This window comes from Emydura macquarii, unplaced genomic scaffold (assembly GCF_026122565.2).
Source record: "Emydura macquarii macquarii isolate MOO-44397 ecotype Brisbane River unplaced genomic scaffold, CSIRO-AGI_Emac_v2 contig_3485, whole genome shotgun sequence".
Taxonomy (NCBI): Eukaryota; Metazoa; Chordata; order Testudines; family Chelidae; genus Emydura; species Emydura macquarii.
In genome coordinates this window covers 112,012-129,543 of record NW_027133622.1, presented here as the reverse complement: position 1 = coordinate 129,543, position 17,532 = coordinate 112,012, and the positions used below count along the sequence as shown (strand labels likewise).

The following is a 17,532-nucleotide window of genomic DNA, read 5'->3' as shown; positions in this document are numbered from 1 at the left end:
GTGTTTGGGCCACTTGACAAATGGTGGCATCTGGTATAGAAAGGGCAAAGGACTGCATCTAGGGAGTGTCAGAAGCAACATCAACAGCAAGAAGAACGAGGCACTGGAGAGGAAAGTTTCATCATCATTGGACAAGAGAGGGAGCCACTGTTGAATGCATCTGAGCTTCCCGGCTTGGTGGGAGAGAAGGGACCTAGGCAGAGGGTGGATGTGAGAGCAGATATCGCAGGGAGAGAAGCAGCTACACCACCTGGCGGTTTAAGCAAGCTCTTGAAATCAGCCTGGGACCAACAGGCAGCCCTTGCAGGTTGTAGAGCACAACTTGGCTTGGAAAATGACGACTGCTTAGCCGCTGAATTCTGCACCAGCTGCCATTTCTGACCGGATCTAACATCGACATGACAAAGGCTTGGATGCCAATTGCAGGATCCACAGCTAGAGAAACTGGTGCCGCCTCCCACCTGTCCTGCCGGTGCCCTCACTGTTCTCTTTGGACGGGGTTCATAGTACACACAGTGCACATGAATTCTCCCTCTCCACCCCCTCAGGGAAATACCAGGAAATCTCGACCAGCCCATCTGCGATTGCCCGAGGGACGTTCCCAGACTCCATGTCCCGATGGATGAAGAAATCATGGTGCTGCTGGGTGGGGCTGAGAAGCTCATTGAGGAGTTGGGACTTGGAGAAGCTGCAGCTCCCCAGCCGCACAAAGGAAATGGTTGGCATTGCTGTGAGCACCAGGATCTCCTCTCTGAACCCTCTGCTCTCTGCCAGGGAGTGCGGCCTCCACTTCCTCACAATGTCCCTCATGGCCCACAGCATTAGGGTGCACTTGGGGGTGTCGAGGGCGGGTAGTAGCAGAGGGAGGGCAAACTGGCACATGGAAATTTTGGCCAGGATCTCCTGCTGTAGGAAACTCTCTGCACACAGCAGAACGGCACAGAGAACATCCAGGGCCTTTTTTTTTTAGTTACATTAATAGACAAGAAACACAATTATCAACGTCATTCTCCTTATCGTCCGCCAGAGCCAAGGGTCAGAGCCAGAGTCAGACGCAGATAACCAGAGCCGATGGTCAGAGCTGGAGTGAGAGGCCAGGCAAGGGAGTAGGGCAGGGCAGACTGGAGCAGGGCAGGAACAAGGCTGGGCACAAAGCAAACTCAGGAGCTGCAGGGGTAAGCATTGAGCAGCCAGCGACTGTCTGCTGCTGTTGAACTTAAATGCAGACCTGTTGGCTCCACTCAGCCACTCAGGTGGACCAGCCAATCAGGCACTTCTGCCACAGGCAAGCCAGATTTTTTAGCCTGACTGAAGACTGAGCCAGCCAGCGCCAGGCTTAGCTGAAGGAACTCAACCCATGGTTCCTCACACTACGGATGATACAAATAATTAATAATAATCAAGGAGAGTCTTGAAAATGGCTGAGATAAGGGTTCTTTTTGAACGGACCTATTGAGAAAGATCAGGGAACGTGGGAAAGCTTGAACTGGATACAGAATGCAGCACAGTATCCTGGAAAGGAGTGACTCTGAAAAGGATCGAGAGGTCACAGTGGACAAGTAACTCAACATGAGTGCCTGGTGCGATGCTGTGGCAAAAAAAGGCTAGTGCGATCTTTGGATGTTTCAAGAATGGAGTCATGAGTAGAATTAGGGAACTGATTTTGTCTCTGTCTAGGGGGTGTTGGTGAGTCTGATGGTGAAACATTGCATCCAGTTCTGGTGTCCACATTTAAAAACAATGTTGAAAAATTGTCAAGGGTGGAGAGAAGAGCCTCAGAAATGACTGGAGGGCGGGAGAAAATGCCTGACGTGGATGCTTTGTTTAGGTTACCAAAAAGAAGATCAAGAGGTGGCTTGATAAGGACCTCCAGGGGGAGAAAATCCTGGATACGACAGCCTCTTTAATCTATGGGGAAAGGCAGACCAAGGACGAACAGCCAGACAAGTTAAAACAGATACATTCAAATTGGAAATAAAGCTCCAGTGTTTAAGAGTGACAATGATTACCAAGGGAAGCGGTGGATTCTCCATCAACTGATGGCTTCAGATGTAGGCTGGATGCCTTGACAGAAGATACAATATAAAGGAATTAATTAATCAAACCCTACCCTTTCTGGGACTGTCATTTCTAAAAAGGTATGAGAGTTATGGAGATACCCAAATCCTTATGGCCTAGTCCTACAGAATTACTCTACACCTATATACTTTACAAGAGAAATTTACTTCTGCAGGTGTTTTGAGCCATTCTGTAAAAGAATCCTAGAAATTTTTACAAAATATTTCTGTAAAGGACTGGAGAAAAAAGTGCCTTAACTACATGAACAAATTCAGACTTGAAATAAGGCGTAAATTTTAACAGTGAGAGTAACTGACCATTGGAACAACATTAGTGGATTCTCCATTGCTGACAATTTTTAAATCAAGGTTGGATGTTTTTTTAAAGATCTGCTCTAGGGATGAATTTGGGGCAGGTCTCTGGCCTATGTTATTAGATAATCACAATGGTCCCTGCTGGCCTTGGAGTCTATGAATCTATGACCATCCTTCTTCCCAGGCTGATGCACAGCACCACAAAGTGATCACCTTTCTAGTTAACAACTCAGCCGTGGCAACAGTGATTAGAATTGTTCTTCTCCATCCGTAGCCTCTTGGATTGAATTAATGGTTTTAAATTGTTGAAATTCTAAGGGCGGCCCATGGAAGTTAAAAGTGTAATCTACCTATCTAGAATGAATCACCTCAGAGGATGTACCTTTTGAGAGATGTTTTTTTTTTGTCAGGGTCTAGGTCTCACTGAGTGTCTGATTCCTGCTCTGAATTTGAACCCTCTGGCTCAGGGTCTGGTTCCGTCTCTGATTCTTGCTCTGGATTTGAGCCATCTTCCTCCTTGGGTTCTTGATCTTGCTGAGTCTCTGATTCCTGCTCCAAATCTGAACCATCTGTCTCCAGATCTGGCTGAATGTCTGATTCTTTCTCTGGATTTGAACCATCTTCCTCCCCCAGCTCTGGATCAGGCACTGGATTGAAATCATCTTTCTCCTCTGTCTCGGGGTCCTGCTGAATCTCCGAGTCTGGCTCTGGATTGAAACTGTGTTTTTCCTCCAGCTCTGCATTGTGCTCTTGATTGAAAAAATCTCTTTCTCTGGGTTCTGGGTCTCGCAGTGTTCGTGAATCTCGCTCCGGATTGAAAAAATCTACCAAGAAAAACAGAGGAGGAATAGGTGAATGGTATTCAATTGCTCATTGTCTTCATTTGCTTCATTTATCTCCGTAGACTCATATAACCTGCTTAATGGATGGTGCAGCACACAGCTCTAAGAAATTCCCAGAAAAAAATTATGTTAACATTGAGATTATTTAGGTAGATGTGATTCTAAGACTCCCTGCCCCTGCCTTTATGCCAACTGGTGAAGGGTGCAACCAACAGACTATTGTCAAAATATTTAGCTAAACAGTGTCTTATAAACTATCCTATAAAAACTTGTGACACGCTGGTGAGAGCCAGGATGTACAGGTTGTATAGAGAGAGTTATGTCTGTGTGTTGGAAATATAATCTTAAAATACTTTGTGACGGCAGCCGATAAACAAACCTGCCCTAGACAAAGGAACGTGGAGCAAGAAAAACAGCATGGCTTGATTACAATAAAAGGACATTTGCATCTAAGGTAAACAAAGTGATCAAGCCAATAAAGAAAGCAAATGGATCTGAAGTTGAAGAAGAGGCATGGTGCCTGCACCCTGAAGAAGCAGCAGCCAGGGAGAGGAACTCTGCCTGTCTTTACTTTTCAAATAATTAATTTCAAAGGTTTTCTGGACTGTGAAAGTGAAGAACGGGGACTCCTCAGTTAGCCATCATTTAGGAACAAAGGGATCAACTCTCTCTGGTTCTGTGACCAGCAGATCCTGATGGCTTGTGATGCTGATAGCTTGATGCAAGTTGTGTTTTGTTTGTAACAGGACCATTTCTTTCTCTCTTACAGCATCACTTAAATCCCTGCTCTTCACTAAAAAATTTATGCTGAGTTTTACTATAATCCATCTCAGTGCTGTGTGTGAAAGTGAAGCGGGAGTCCTCAGCCAAACTAAGACAAAGTGTGTGTCCTGCTTTGCGCGTGTGCTCTGTCTCTTTGGAGACAGCAGACTTAATAATTTCTGTGAGTGTCCTGGGAGAAGGACCGGATGCTCCCGAGTGACGTCTCTGAGGAACTCGGGAATTGGAATTCACTGAATGGCACTTGCAAGGCCAAGTTAAGACTTGCTGAGTCTTGAGGAGTTTGCTGGGGGGGGGGGGAGGAGGCGCAGATGGGCTGGTGTGGCAGGGAGCCGACACACAATGTAAACTCCAGCAAAGCTGAGGCAGAGAGGTGACCTTACAGAGTGGCTTACAGTTCAAGGCAGCCTGGGGACAGCGTCACAAGAGATTGCAAAGTCTTTGGGACCGGCTTTTTGTTCTGTGTTGGTGCAGCATCTTCCCGTGTGCTCTGATGTCATTTATGGCACTGTGGGGAGCGGGGGTCTCCTCAAGTCTCCTCCGGACCCCCTCCTTGTACTGTCTTTCTCTCCCCCACCCCAGCAGACGCCCAAGAGGCTCTTGGAGCAAACAAACAAAAAAAGGAAAGTCTTCTCCCCTCTTTCTTCCCTTATAGGAGAGGGGAGTCTGTGGGAAATTGAAAAGAAGCAAGGGTGACCTGGAACACAGGCAGTCTGCCTGGGCCAACCCCTTGGGCCTCATCTACATGGGGTCCACCCCAGCCCCTGCTCTGAGGCTGGGGCGTGCAGCTTCAGGAGTGGTGAGCCCGGTTGCTGTCTCTCTGAGGCAGGGCAGCCTTCTCCTGGTTCACCAGCCCTCCGCTTTCCCTCTCCAGGCTCTCGTTCATCCCCTCTCTGTCACTGTGAGGGCTCCATCACCCCAGTCTAGTCTGGGCCACTCCTGTGCATGTCCTCCATGCTGTTACGCCCCGGCCGTTTCCCCTCTGAGTCCGTTTGATGCAGGGATTCCTTTGCCCAGCCCCTTTGGCACGTTCCTCCCCTGTCCCACTGGCAGATGCTCTGGCTTCATTCATGGCACAGAAACATAAGGGCACCATGCCGACAAACGAGCACACTACAAACAATAAGAACATACAGCGCCCGGCACAGTGGGGTGCTGGCCCACGCCTGGGAGTCCTAGGCCCTCAAAAAATACAAATAATAAACAATGGGAAGTTTGATCAAACATTTTGAGGATGTTGTCATTATCCTCAAAGCAGCATTACAAACCCAGGCTGCCCAGCATTCAGGCTGCATGTACGATACCCAAATGGGATTGTAATGAGATGCCTCTGGCTGGGTTGCTGGCAGCAGAAGGGAAATTGGGGCCTGTAAATCTAAAACCATGGGCCTCTACGCCGGGCTCTATCCTTGCTGCTGATGACCTGCTCATGGGTGTTGCGTTACGAGTTGTGCTCTTTGCAGAGCGTTATGCTGGCTAGAGTTTAGGACTACCTTCCTCCACTAGAGGGCGTGTGCCACATGCACTACCTTGTATGGCACTTTGGCTCCCTCTTGGGATGTAGCCACACAGAGGTCCATGAGTCTGCTACAAAGCTGGGTCTGTTTTGATCTGTTCAAGTCATGCATGAGAACAGGTTTTCAGGACTGTACGGGAGGTCCAGCAGGATCTATGGGATAGGTCAGAAAGTCTGGGCTGCTTGTGGCAGTGATGAATTGAGTAGGGCTGGTCAGAACCCAGGATTTCCATTCCGTGGAATTTCAGAATCTGTTTTGATCCTAAGTCAAAATGATACCCTGAAATTTCAAAGATTTCCCATGAAATGAAATTTTTGGGAAAAAAAATAAATTAATTTCAAGTCCAATTGAAAAAATTCCATTTTGATAATAGCAAAATATTTCATTCTGATGTTGATGATATAAAATTTTATATTATATGTTTTGACACAACTGTTCATTTAAAATAATATAATAAATATAAGATAATATAATAGCAGTGGGACAAGAAGCAATTGGTTTAATCTGCAGCTGGGGAGAAACTTTCTAACTCACAGGGTAGTTAAACTCTGGAACAGGCTTCTAAGGGAGATTGTGGATTCTCCATCACTGTTGTTTTTTAAAACAGGTTGAGTCCTTATCCTCTCCTGTGAGGACTACATCTCCCATAATGCAATGAGGACATTTCCTCTGACTGAGGTATGTGGGAGGCACATGACTGAGTAAATGGGAGATGTTGTACAATGAGGAAAGCTGGCCCATCACAGGCTCCTGAACTACAACTCCCACCAGGCAATGCGCCAGGATGAGAAAACAGTTTAATATTGAATTGACTCAAAACAAAACCTTCCAGGAAACTGAAACAAAATATCACCACAAAAATATCAACTTTTTGTCCCACTTTGGGATGCCCACAAATGTGGACATGCCAAAATTTCCCACAGGATGGAAAGTCTGACTATTGCTCTGCTTTCAATGCCACAGTAAAGATGTATCAGAAAGTCACTCTGAAGGAAGGAAGCCAGCTTATGACTTCTGGGGGCTCTATAAACCTGAATGTCCTTCGAAGCAAGGATTTTTTCATTGCATGGAGTGTGATATAACAGCCCGGGTCTCATTAATTGCACTGTTTCCTTTTGCTTTCACTGTAACTCCTCTGCTCATCTCTTTCCCCATACTTCCCTGCAAATACTTCTTTCCACTTTTTCTCTTGTTCTCCATGGCCTGTCCGCCTTGCTCCCCTCCTGCTGGTGTCTGGCAGATTCCCTCCCCTGGGTGACCCCAATCTCTGATGACCACCTCTGTTCCTTTCCGCCTATTTGGTAGCAGCAGCCCCAAGTACATCCAGTAAGGCTGGTTCAACCCCTTTGTTTCCAGTTGCTTTTACAGACGTCCAAGCGCCTCTTTGCCAAGATGAGCCTGGACACCTGTAGAAAGAGGGATGAATCCGAGTCATCTGTTTCTGTACTACCAGCGTATGCTGGGTGGAGAACACGTGTGGAACAGCTGCTCAGTGCATTCCACTGCTCAGCCAAAGAATTGGCACTGATGTACCTACTGAATTCAACATGCTACAACAATTGGATGCATACTGACACTCTGTAATGGCTCTTCTGGTGGGAACTCAGCCCACAAAGAGATGCAATTTACCATCTTCTGAAGGTTGCAAAATCTGATTTGTGCCTGGGAATAAGAGTTCTAAACACTCCAGAAAATTGCGGCAGGTCGCCTCTCCCCTTTTCTGTATGTAAATCAGCAATTTCCTAATTCTTGCCACTTTGTCTTGTAGCTGGTTCATGCTGTCGTACTCCTGCTCTGTGATGACGGAACGGGCTAGTAACTCATCCAAGACATTCTCGGGGTCTCTTTGAATGATTCCTATCAGCTCTTTGCGTTTGGTGCGTATAACCGTGTATTTGTCGCCAGTGGCCATGGCTATCAAATCACAGGATCTGGAATGATTTAAAAAAAAAATTACATGAGATGCAAGAACTAGAGATAATGAAGCTGCTAGGGTTAGAATCATAGAAGTTTAGGGTTGGAAGGGACCTCGAGAGGTCATCTAGTCCAGCCTGCCGGGCTGAGGCAGAACCGAGTAAACCTAGACCATCCTTGACCGGTGTTTGTCCCAAAAAACCTCCAGTGATGGGGATTCCACAACCTCCCTTGGAAACCTATTCCAGAGCTTAACTGTCCTTAGAGCTAGAGAGCATTTCCTAATATTTAATTTAAACCTCTCTTGGTGCAGATTAACCCCTGGTTCTTGTCCTACCTTCAGTGGACAAGGAGAACAACTGATCACTGTCCTCTTTGTAACAGCCTTGTAAATATTTGAAGACAGTTATCAAGTCCCTCCTCTGCTTTCTCTTCTCTTAACTAAACATGCCCAGGTCTTTTATCCTTTCCTCATAGTTTATGTTCTCTTATGATGTTTGTTACTCTCCTTTGGACTCACTCCAATTTGACCCTATCTTTCTTAAAGTGCAGTGCCTAAAACAGGACACAGTACTGCAGGTGAGGCCTCACCCGTAGCCAGCTGTTAAACTATTTGGGAGATTCACCCACCAGACTCCTCCATTTCTTCTTGTAAGCAGAATGGTTCTTTAAGCCGAGCTGGGCAAATAACAAAACAAAAAAAAATGTTTTGATTCGTTAGCAATTCAAAAAATAGAAATAAAAAATGTGGGTCCAATGAAATGTTTTATTTGAGCTGGAAAAAAACAAGTGTTTGTTCAATTTTGAGCATTTTTAAATGCTTTTGATTGGTTTTTGAAAGAAAACAAAAATTAAAGGGCTTTTTGAAACAGTCATTTCAAACTGAAAAATGGAAATGTTTTGTTTTAAAAATGTCAAGATTGAAACATTTTTATTTTGGGAAGGGGGATTTTTTTTGAGTATTTTTTTCTAAAGCAAACAATTCAGCAAAATTAACATAAATTGATAATGTTTTGTTGTTGCTGAATCTGCATTTTTTACCAGAACAAGTTTCATATGACAAATTCTGCCTAGCTCCACCTGTGATATCTACAGGTGGTGGAACTGTTCATGGTCCCGTCAGTTCAGAGATATCTCGGCTGAGACCTCAGATCTTAGTTCATGCGAGGAAGGGCTCAGGGCCAATTCAGATAGTGCTGTCAAAATGTAACTGTGGCTCTGGGGCCATTCTTATCTTCCCAAGTTAAGCACTGAGAAAATTTGTCCCCCCCCCCTCCCCCAACCTTCAAAACTGTTATGAAGCTGCTCTTTTCTCTATCCACCATCTCAGAGGAGGAACTGAAGGGCTCCTGTTTTTGCCAGGTGGCTACCAGCTTGGCTAGTCAAGTCAGTACTGGGTCCTTTTCTCCTATTTCTGACATTGGGGAGGAAAGATATTAAGGAATAGCCATAATCCTATTTTGGCGCAGTGTGAAATATCCTTGCGTATTTAACTTTGGCATTTTCATGACAATCACTCATCTGGCCCACATTAAATTCTCTGGCCGGTGCTAGACAGGATGTCAGACTGGATGATCGTAACGATCTCTTTTGACCTTAAACTATGAATCTCTGAAAAAATAGATCATCCTAGACTCCAATCTCAACATCCAGGCTCTGCTTCTGCTCGGTACATCTCCTGCTGTGTAAGATGTGAGGAAAAGTGCAGCAGGGAGCTCAGGATCTGGCTGAAATGTTCACTCAGAAGGAGGATCAAGTTTTTATTATTAAAAAGTGGGACCTACCTCCCAGTGTCTGTGAGAATCGAGAGAGATCCCAGCTCCCAGCAAGGTGTCTGCCGTGCTTTATATAGCAGAAAAGCTGAGTCACTCTAGATCTTGTCTTCCCCTGAGCTATCTGCTCTGCTTTCGGTAGCAGAATAGCTGAGCTAGCCTAGTGCTGTGAGCAAGATTTGGAGACAAAGGTGTGGCTGGCTTCTCTCTGGGTGTCTGGGAAATCAGCGCAAGAGAAGTCAACCACCCAGGGGAGCTTTGCATCGTCCTCCCTCTCACGTGATGCTTGTCGCAGTCCCTGATGCTATTTATGTCTGGCTGGGGATGAGCCAAGATGAACTGGAGAAGGTGTGAGTTTAGGTCACAGGATTTATTGCAATGCCAGCCTGCCCTTCATCACGCAGCGTGGCTGGCAGGACAAAGCAGCTCATGCATTGGTGGGGCAGTTGGTTTTCTGCTCCCTCCACCACACTGGAGCTGTTTTATGTTGGCTCACCTGGGTGCCACGCTGAACTAGGGCCCTAAATGCCACTGGCACCTTACATAGCTTTCAGGATCTTGGTCTCAGAGCCTGTCTGCAATTTTAGGCACCTAAATATCTTTAGCGTCTGATCCTAAGTATTAAGTTCCTGGCAGACACATGGAGAAGTTAGAGAAAAACATCAAACACCCTTGGAGGATGGTTGCAACATAACACAACTTTTATTCTTAGTGTAATGACCGAGGTCCCCAAATGATGAATTATCACTAAGGGAAAGATTGGCTCATGGTTATTTTTCGCAAAACTCACAGAGAGGTCAGGGCACTAAACCAAAAATCATGAAACCCGTGACCTGTCTGTGACTTTTACTAAAAATAAGGAGGGGGGGGGGCTGATGAGGGATGACTGAAGCCAGAGGGGAGGGATGAAATCCCAAGCCCCACTGCAGCATGGGGTGTCCCCCCCACTGCCCAGGGCAGCTGAGAGCTCTGCCTCCCCTCCCCTCAGCTGACAGCTCCTGTCCCACCGCCTGGGGGCTGAGGCAGAAAATGTCACAGAGGTCTCTGGAAGTCATGGAATCCGTGACCACCATGACATAATCTTAGCCGTAATTTTAACTATTCGTAGTAAATAAACCAGAGTCCCATAAATGTTTCTATTCTGTGTAGGTGAACCAAAGTCCCAGCCTGCCTTGTATTTATATGGTGGAATCTCCATCCTTAGAGGTTTTAAAGGCCCGGCTTGACAAAGCCCTGGCTGGGATGATTTAGCTGGGGTTGGTCCTGCTTTGAGCAGGGGGTGGGACTAGACACCTCCTGAGGTCCCTTCCAACCCTCATCTTCTATGATTCTATGATCACGATCATCTAGTCTGACCTTCTGCACATCGCAGGCCACAGCATCTCACCCACCCCCTCCTGGCTGAGTTACTGAAGTCCTCAGATCATGATTTAAAGACTTTTCAAGTTACAGAGAAGTCACTGGTTTAAACCTGCAAGTGACCAGTGCTCCATGCTGCAGAGGAAGGGGAAAATCCGCCGGGGTCTCTGCCACTCTGAACTGCTGAGAACTGACAGTAGGTGAGAAATTGCCCGAGACCCCCACTGTAATCAGGCATTAGCCACTAGAAAACGTTGTTTTTAGTTCTAACCATTGCTGTCGCTGTTACTCTTGCTTAGTATCACATAAATCTATATTCTTGATTAAGAAACTTATGCTTAGTTTGATTATTGCCTATCTCAGTGCTGTGCATTAAGGCAAAGAGTGAGTCCTCAGTGGGGCGACCAGGGTGGGGTGGGAGTACACTGTATTTCGGGGACAGCGGCTGGATTTAATCATTAGTGTGAGTGGGAGGGGCTGGGCGGGGCAGAGAGATGTCTCTGGGGAGCTGGGATTTGCTGGGTGAGGCTAGCTGAGTCTGAAGGGGTTTGCTGGTGTGGAGGAGAGACGGATGCAGCTGGGAGCTGGCGCACAGTCTGAGCTGTCTTGCCGAGGCGGAGGGTAACTTGGGGAGGCGCAGGCAAATCGAGGGACGGTGCTGAGTCAGTGCCCATAAATTAAAGCGTGTGAACTCCCCTGCAAATGAAAAGCCACTTGCCTGCTAGTGACAGCATGGGGATGAGTAGGTGGGGAGGGGCAATGCACTTTTCTGTGTGTCTCTGTGTCGATGCCCTGAGAAGAGAGTGCTGGGCGTGTGTCAGGACAGTAGGGCAGATTTCCAGGGCTCGGATGTAGAGAGGGTGGGCGAGTGTCTCCCTTCGCTTCATAGAGGCTCCCCCAGGGTCCAAGCTCTACTTGTGTAGGTCACAGCCAGAGGTTGGGATCAGATCGCAGCAGGAGGGGATGCTGTGGTGAGAGGGAGGGTAAGTCAGGGAGGGGTGGAGCGTCCTAAGTTTTGATGGGCTGGGCAACTGGCGCTCCACTCATGATGGTGGATCTAATTGCAATGCCATAGCTGAGGTTGCATTACAGATTTCCTTTTGACAGTGGAAAGAATATTAAATACTGTCATTGAGAACATAAGAACGGCCATACTGGGTCAGACCAAAGGTCCATCTATCCCAGTATCCTGTCTTCTGACAGTGGCCAGTGCCAGGTGCTTCAGAGGGAATGACCAGAACAGGTTATCATAGAGTGATCCATCCCCTGTTGCCCATTCCCAGCCTCTGGCAAACAGAACTAGGAACACCTCAGAGCATGGCTTTGCCTGTCCTGACTAATAGCCATGGATGCTCTTATCTAGTTCTTCTTTGAACTCTGTTACAGTCTTGACCTTCACAACAGCCTGTGGCAAGGAGTTCCACAGGTTGATTGTGTGTTGTGTGAAGAAATACTTTCTTTTATTCATTTTAAACCTGCTGCCTACTCATTTCATCAGGTGACCCCAGTTCTTGTGTTACGAAGAGTAAATAACCCTTCCTTATTTACGTTTTCCAAACCTGTCATGATTTTATAGACCTCTATCATATCCTCCTTTAATCGTCACTTTTCCAAGCTGAAAAGTCCCGGTCTTATTAATCGCTCCTAACATGGAAGCTTTTCCACACCCCTAATCATTTTTGTTGCCCTTTTCCAATTCTAATATATCTTTTTTGAGACGGAGCGACCAAATCTGCACACAGTATTCAAGATATGGGCGTACCATGGATTTATATAGCAGCAATATGATATTTTCTCTCTTATTATCTATCCCTTTCCTAATTATTTCCAGCATTTTGTTAGCTTTTTTGACTGCTGCTGCAGATTGAGTGGGTATTTTCAGAGAACTATCCACAGTGACTCCACGATCTCTTCCCTGAGCGCTAACAGCTAATTTAGACCCCATTATTTTATATGTATGTATTGTTGGGATTATGTTTTCCAATGTGCATTACTTTGCATTTATCAACATTGAATTTCACCTGCTTTTGTTGCCCGGCCACCCAGTTTTGAGCTAATTTAAAGAGAAAATGAAAAATTTACAAAGAAGGCCGGGTAAAGAAGGCACATGCGTGCGTTATTGACAGCATTGCAGGTGGTGTGAAAGTGGCAAGGAAGGCTGATTTCTCTGCTCTGTGTCAGTGCAACCTCAGCTGTCACTAAACAAAGTGTTTTGTTTGTGTATAAGAGTGAAAAGACGAGGGTGATCGGCAAAGGATAACCCACATAGGAAGTAATGGGCCTGGGATCTTTCACTATGGGCCTTTCTATCATCCTTGAGGATGGAGTGGGGATATCTAGTGGCTTAAAGCAACTCTCAACTGACCCCCTTGTCAGCAATCTGTTTACAAGTCTATTTGGTTTGTTGCATTGGGGAAGATTCCATCATTTTCACTTGTGCAATCAGCTTTTTGGAGTGTAAATAAAACATGAGCGCTTGAATTGGTACCAGACATGGAATCATAGAAATTTAGGGCTGGAAGGGACTTGGAGAGGTCATCAAACCCAGCCCCCTGCACTGAGGCAGGACCATGTAAATCTAGCCCATCTCTGATAGGTGTTTGTCCCACCTGTTCTTAAAAACCTCCAGTGATGGGGACTCCACAGCCTCCCTTGGAAACCTGTTCCAGTGCTTAACCAGAAATTTTTTCTAATATCTAACCTAAATTTCCTTGCAGCAGCTTAAGCCAATTCCTCGTTGTCCTGATGTCAATGGACATGGAGACCAATTGATCACTGTCCTCTTTATAATAACCCTTTTACACAGTTGCAGGCTGTTATCAGGCCTTCTCGTCTTTACACTGAATATGCCCCAATTCTTTCAACCTTTCCTCAGAAGATCAGGTTTTCCAACCCTCTGATCATTTGTGTGGCTCTCCTCTGGACTTGCACCAATTTATCCACATCTTTCCTAAAGCATGGTGCCCAAAACTGCACAGTTCTCCAGCTGAGCCATCTCCAGTGCTGAGTAGCAGGGGACAGTTACTTCACGTGTCTTACATACAATATGCCTGTTAATACAGCCCAGAATCTTAGCTTCTTTTTTTTTTTGCAAATGCATCACATTGTTGGTTCATATTCAGTTTGTCATCTGCCATAACCCCAGATCTTTTTCTGTGATATTCAACATGTCTGCAACTGGTTTAACAGGATACCCCCTGGCTCTCTGACATGGCAGCAGCAGTAACTTTTAGTTCTTGAGTAGAAAACAATTATAGTGGTGTGTGAAAAGGGGAAGGAGGAGGAAGTTTGGGTCTGTGGTTTGCCTCACTGCTGATTTCCCCTGGTTCCTTGGAAGTCACTGAACTTTGCTGGGTCAGCTACCAAAAGGGAAGCTGATGCTAAACTGTCTGCTCCTTCCTAGCTACATTTTCAGCAATTTTATATTCGCACCATGGAAATAGCTGTGCGCTGTCCACAGCTGCTCTGTTCCCCAGCTGAACTGTTCCTTCAGAAGGGCTGTTTTTGTTTTCACGACCCAGAGTTGATTTCTTCTACTACTGCCTTTCCTGTTTGGCTGCAGTTACAAGTCACACTGGCCAGACATCTTCAGCTCCGTGTTGAACTTCCTTCTTTCGATGAGCGAAGAGGGAAACAGCAGTCAGAAATGAGCTTCTCTTTGTTCTAAATCACAATGTGTTCAAAATGGAGCTGGCTATTCCTGATTTAAGTCCCTCTTATTGACTGTGTAAAAGCATCAGGGTAGCTTCAGCGATGTCTGACGTCAGAAGCGCATGTGGTATTTAGATATACCGCCTCTGCCTCAGTTGTTTATGTCCAAACATTCACCCTCCATCCAAGGTTAAATGGAATTTCTATTTAAGTCTCTTCCTGTGTATAATACATTTTATCCTCTACACCAGTGTTTCTCAATTAAATTTGGCCATGGAACCCTTTTGAACTCCATAAATAATTGCAGAACCACCCAAACTTTTAACAGTCTTAAAGTGTCAAAATAAGCAAGCATCAGCATTTCTCAATTAAATTACACTTACATTACACTTACACTCGATACCCTCCGCCAAAAAATCCGGGACATCTTCCCTTTTTCGGCGGCGCGGAGAACAGCTGCTCTCCGTGGCGCGGAGAACAGCTGATCGGCGGCGCGGAACTGGTTTAGGAGAGAGCCTCTCTGCTGACTTTATTTCCTATTTGAATCGGGAATCCTACTATGAAAACCCTTGTTTGGAGCTAAGGTCATTTAAGTGCAAAACCCGCCCACCCAAGTCCAGGAATTAAAAAAGGAAAACTCTAGTTAAAGGAAACATTGTTAATTTACTGTCACACCCACACATTACTTTAAGCTATTGCCCACCTGCATGCACCTCTGCAGCACACTCCCATGAACTATCAACATATAAAGAGAGACAACATGCATGGCAAATTCCTCTCGCTCACATTCTAATGCAAAAGCTCAATTCTACTCCAGCTCTTCACTCAGATTACTTTATTAGCCACACGACAGCTCAAGGCCCACGTGGGCCAGACCAAGCCTCAGGGGCTTTAGGTACAGGGTGAGACCATAGTTCCAAATCATGTCCCGCACTGCACAGTTCATAGACATTTTTGCTAGTTATCAACATCTATACTTCTTGAATCTAATTGGTTTGGGCGCCATCCGGCTCACATAAGGACCTGTCACTTTGCAGATGCTGTAAGGACCTTACGTATATTTCAAGCTTATCAGTTCAGGCTGGTCCCAGTTATCACAGCTAGCTGGAAAACACTGTCTCCAGGACACAGCCTGTCATATCACTGTCTACAGTTTAACCTTGTGCTCAAATCAAGCTAGCTGCAAGTTTGCCCATGCCTATAATGGGATTTGGGGAGGGATCATCCCATATGCCCCCCAATATTCCTACTCACCCTCAGTTTCTCACACAGTCACCCAATTTGTACATACAATTGCTGATGGTTTCCTATTGCACTCTGCTTACAAAAAACACGTATTGTCCCCTATGCCAGGGACGTGTACCTCCCTTAAAATCTCTATGGCACTACAATAATAATTCCTGCTGCACTTTGAGGAGTCTATTCTTCTGGGGATTTGCCTGCGTATTTCTTTTCACTGTCTCACTTTAATAAAAATGGACAGAGTGAGGTGCTGGGAATAGCAAGTAAGGGAATCTGACCTGTTTTAGATTCATTAGACTAAAATCTAGCAGAAGCGAGAAGAAAAGGCGAGAGGGGAAAAAAGGAGGGTGAGAAGATGGTGGGAAATTCTGGATGGGGTAATATAAAATGGCTGCTATTCTGTATTCTCCGCTGTACTTCTTACAATCCAAGTAGCAAGTCTGCATTTACAGAATTGGAATGGGTCAGTGTTACTCACAGCTGGCTTATCGTACGCCGGGAACAATTGCCACGCCAAGATAAACAAAAAGCAGTTGTAATACAGGTCTGTGAGTTGTATAGCCTGCAAAGTGCAGTGGACAAGGAAGGATCCAAGATTAGCAGAGGAGGGGCAATTTTTGTTCATTTTTTCCCTTTAGTTAAATAGGGCTGTTTTTAATACTGACTGCATTTTTGTTGCTCTCATTTATCATTTGTATTATAGTCCTTCTTAGAAGCCCTTGTCTTATAAAAATCAGTGTAGTTGATTGGCGGCACGACGACAGAGGAGCTGTTGTGAACATACAATGTGCAATAGCTAGCCGGGGAGATGCCTCATGCCAGTTCTTCAGCAGATCAGCGACCACCTCACGAAGGGTTTGTACATCTTTATTTTCTTTTTTAATCACTGGAGTTAGGTGGGAGGGTTTTGCACATAATTGACCTTAACTCCAAACAAGGGTTTCCTTCCCGACCCCAAATATGGCGATCAGCTAGACCCTGAGCATGTGGGCAAGACCCACCAGCCAGACACCCGAGAAAGAATTATTTGTAGTAACTCAGAACCCGCCCATCTAACATCCCATCACAGGCCATTGACCGACATAGCTATGCTAGTATAAGTTTTAAGTGTAGACCAGGAACAGCCCTCGCTGAGGTTTTGCAGTGTTGTCGGTTAGAAAAAAGAGCTTTTTATTCACAACCTGAGCCCATCTGATGCAGACATTGAGACAGTAATTATCGGGCAACTGCAAACCAGGGGACACACAATGCCATCATACCACACTTGAAAGATGGCGTTACATGACTCCTACTTTGATGCATCACATAGTTCTTGCTTTCACTCTCCATTTGAAAGCTGCAAATTGCACCTGAGCATTCCATATTTTCCACAGATTAGGAACATATATATTTGTAAAGAATATTTAAATAACAGACGTTACTGACCGCTGTTCTGCCGAATTGAATGCACTACCATGTAAATGGGTTTTCGCAATATGTTGGTTATTTCATTTGGAATGCTTCCTCCAGGCTCAACAGTGCCTGCTCTTTAGTTATTTTCTCCCAGTCCCCTGGGAGATCAGCTGGCTCAGCCATGTACTCTTTAGCAAATTGTTGATTGAATTCTTTAAACACAAACTTCCAGTAATCAGAAGCGTTGATGTTGGGGTCTGGCTGGATGCGCCAGTCGGGAAAAACAGTGTGATAATCTTTAAAAGGACAACTTTCCCATTTTGTCTCTGGGCATTGGAATGGGCTGTTGGAAACCACGGTGGAGGAACATAATTCATAAACATGTATATTTGTTTCAGTGTATCTGTACAGCCCTAAACCTTAAGGCCGATGCACCAATGCAAAATGCTCATTATGATCAGTTCCTCCCGCCTCACAGGGCATTTGGCAGAATGGACACTGCTTCCCACAACCAAACACTTGCTTGAAGATTTCATCCTGCGGTTTCACTGACAGAAGGGAGAGTTTAGACTTTATTTCCAAATTTTTAAATTCAGCTAAGATTTGTTGCTCCAGGTCAGAAAGGGAAGTCTGAATGAAAGCAGAGAATTTCCCAGTGTTAACTGTGTTCATAAACTGTATCCCCACTAGG

General features: G+C 45.5%; 1 protein-coding gene across 1 annotated transcript; it reads right to left on the bottom strand.

The window, feature by feature from the left end:
• Positions 1-2,403: 2,403 nt before the first annotated feature.
• LOC137144780 (nucleolar protein 3-like) lies at positions 2,404-9,311 on the bottom strand. The gene is made up of 3 exons (XM_067535271.1): positions 9,210-9,311; positions 7,141-7,442; positions 2,404-3,196 (listed from the first exon to the last, which is right to left on the bottom strand). The coding sequence occupies exons 2-3, from the start codon at positions 7,421-7,423 to the stop codon at positions 2,793-2,795; spliced, it is 687 nt and encodes a 228-aa protein (XP_067391372.1). The 5' UTR covers positions 7,424-7,442; positions 9,210-9,311; the 3' UTR covers positions 2,404-2,792.
• Between the last annotated feature and the right edge of the window lie 8,221 nt (positions 9,312-17,532).

Bases quoted from the DNA above. Each gene is read 5' to 3' on its own strand.
- LOC137144780 (XM_067535271.1), bottom strand. From the start codon at position 7,423: ATGGCCACTGGCGACAAATACACGGTTATACGCACCAAACGCAAAGAG. The intron at 3,197-7,140 runs GTAAATTGCATC...TTTTCTTGGTAG, and splicing joins TTTGCAACCTTCAGAAGATG to ATTTTTTCAATCCGGAGCGA.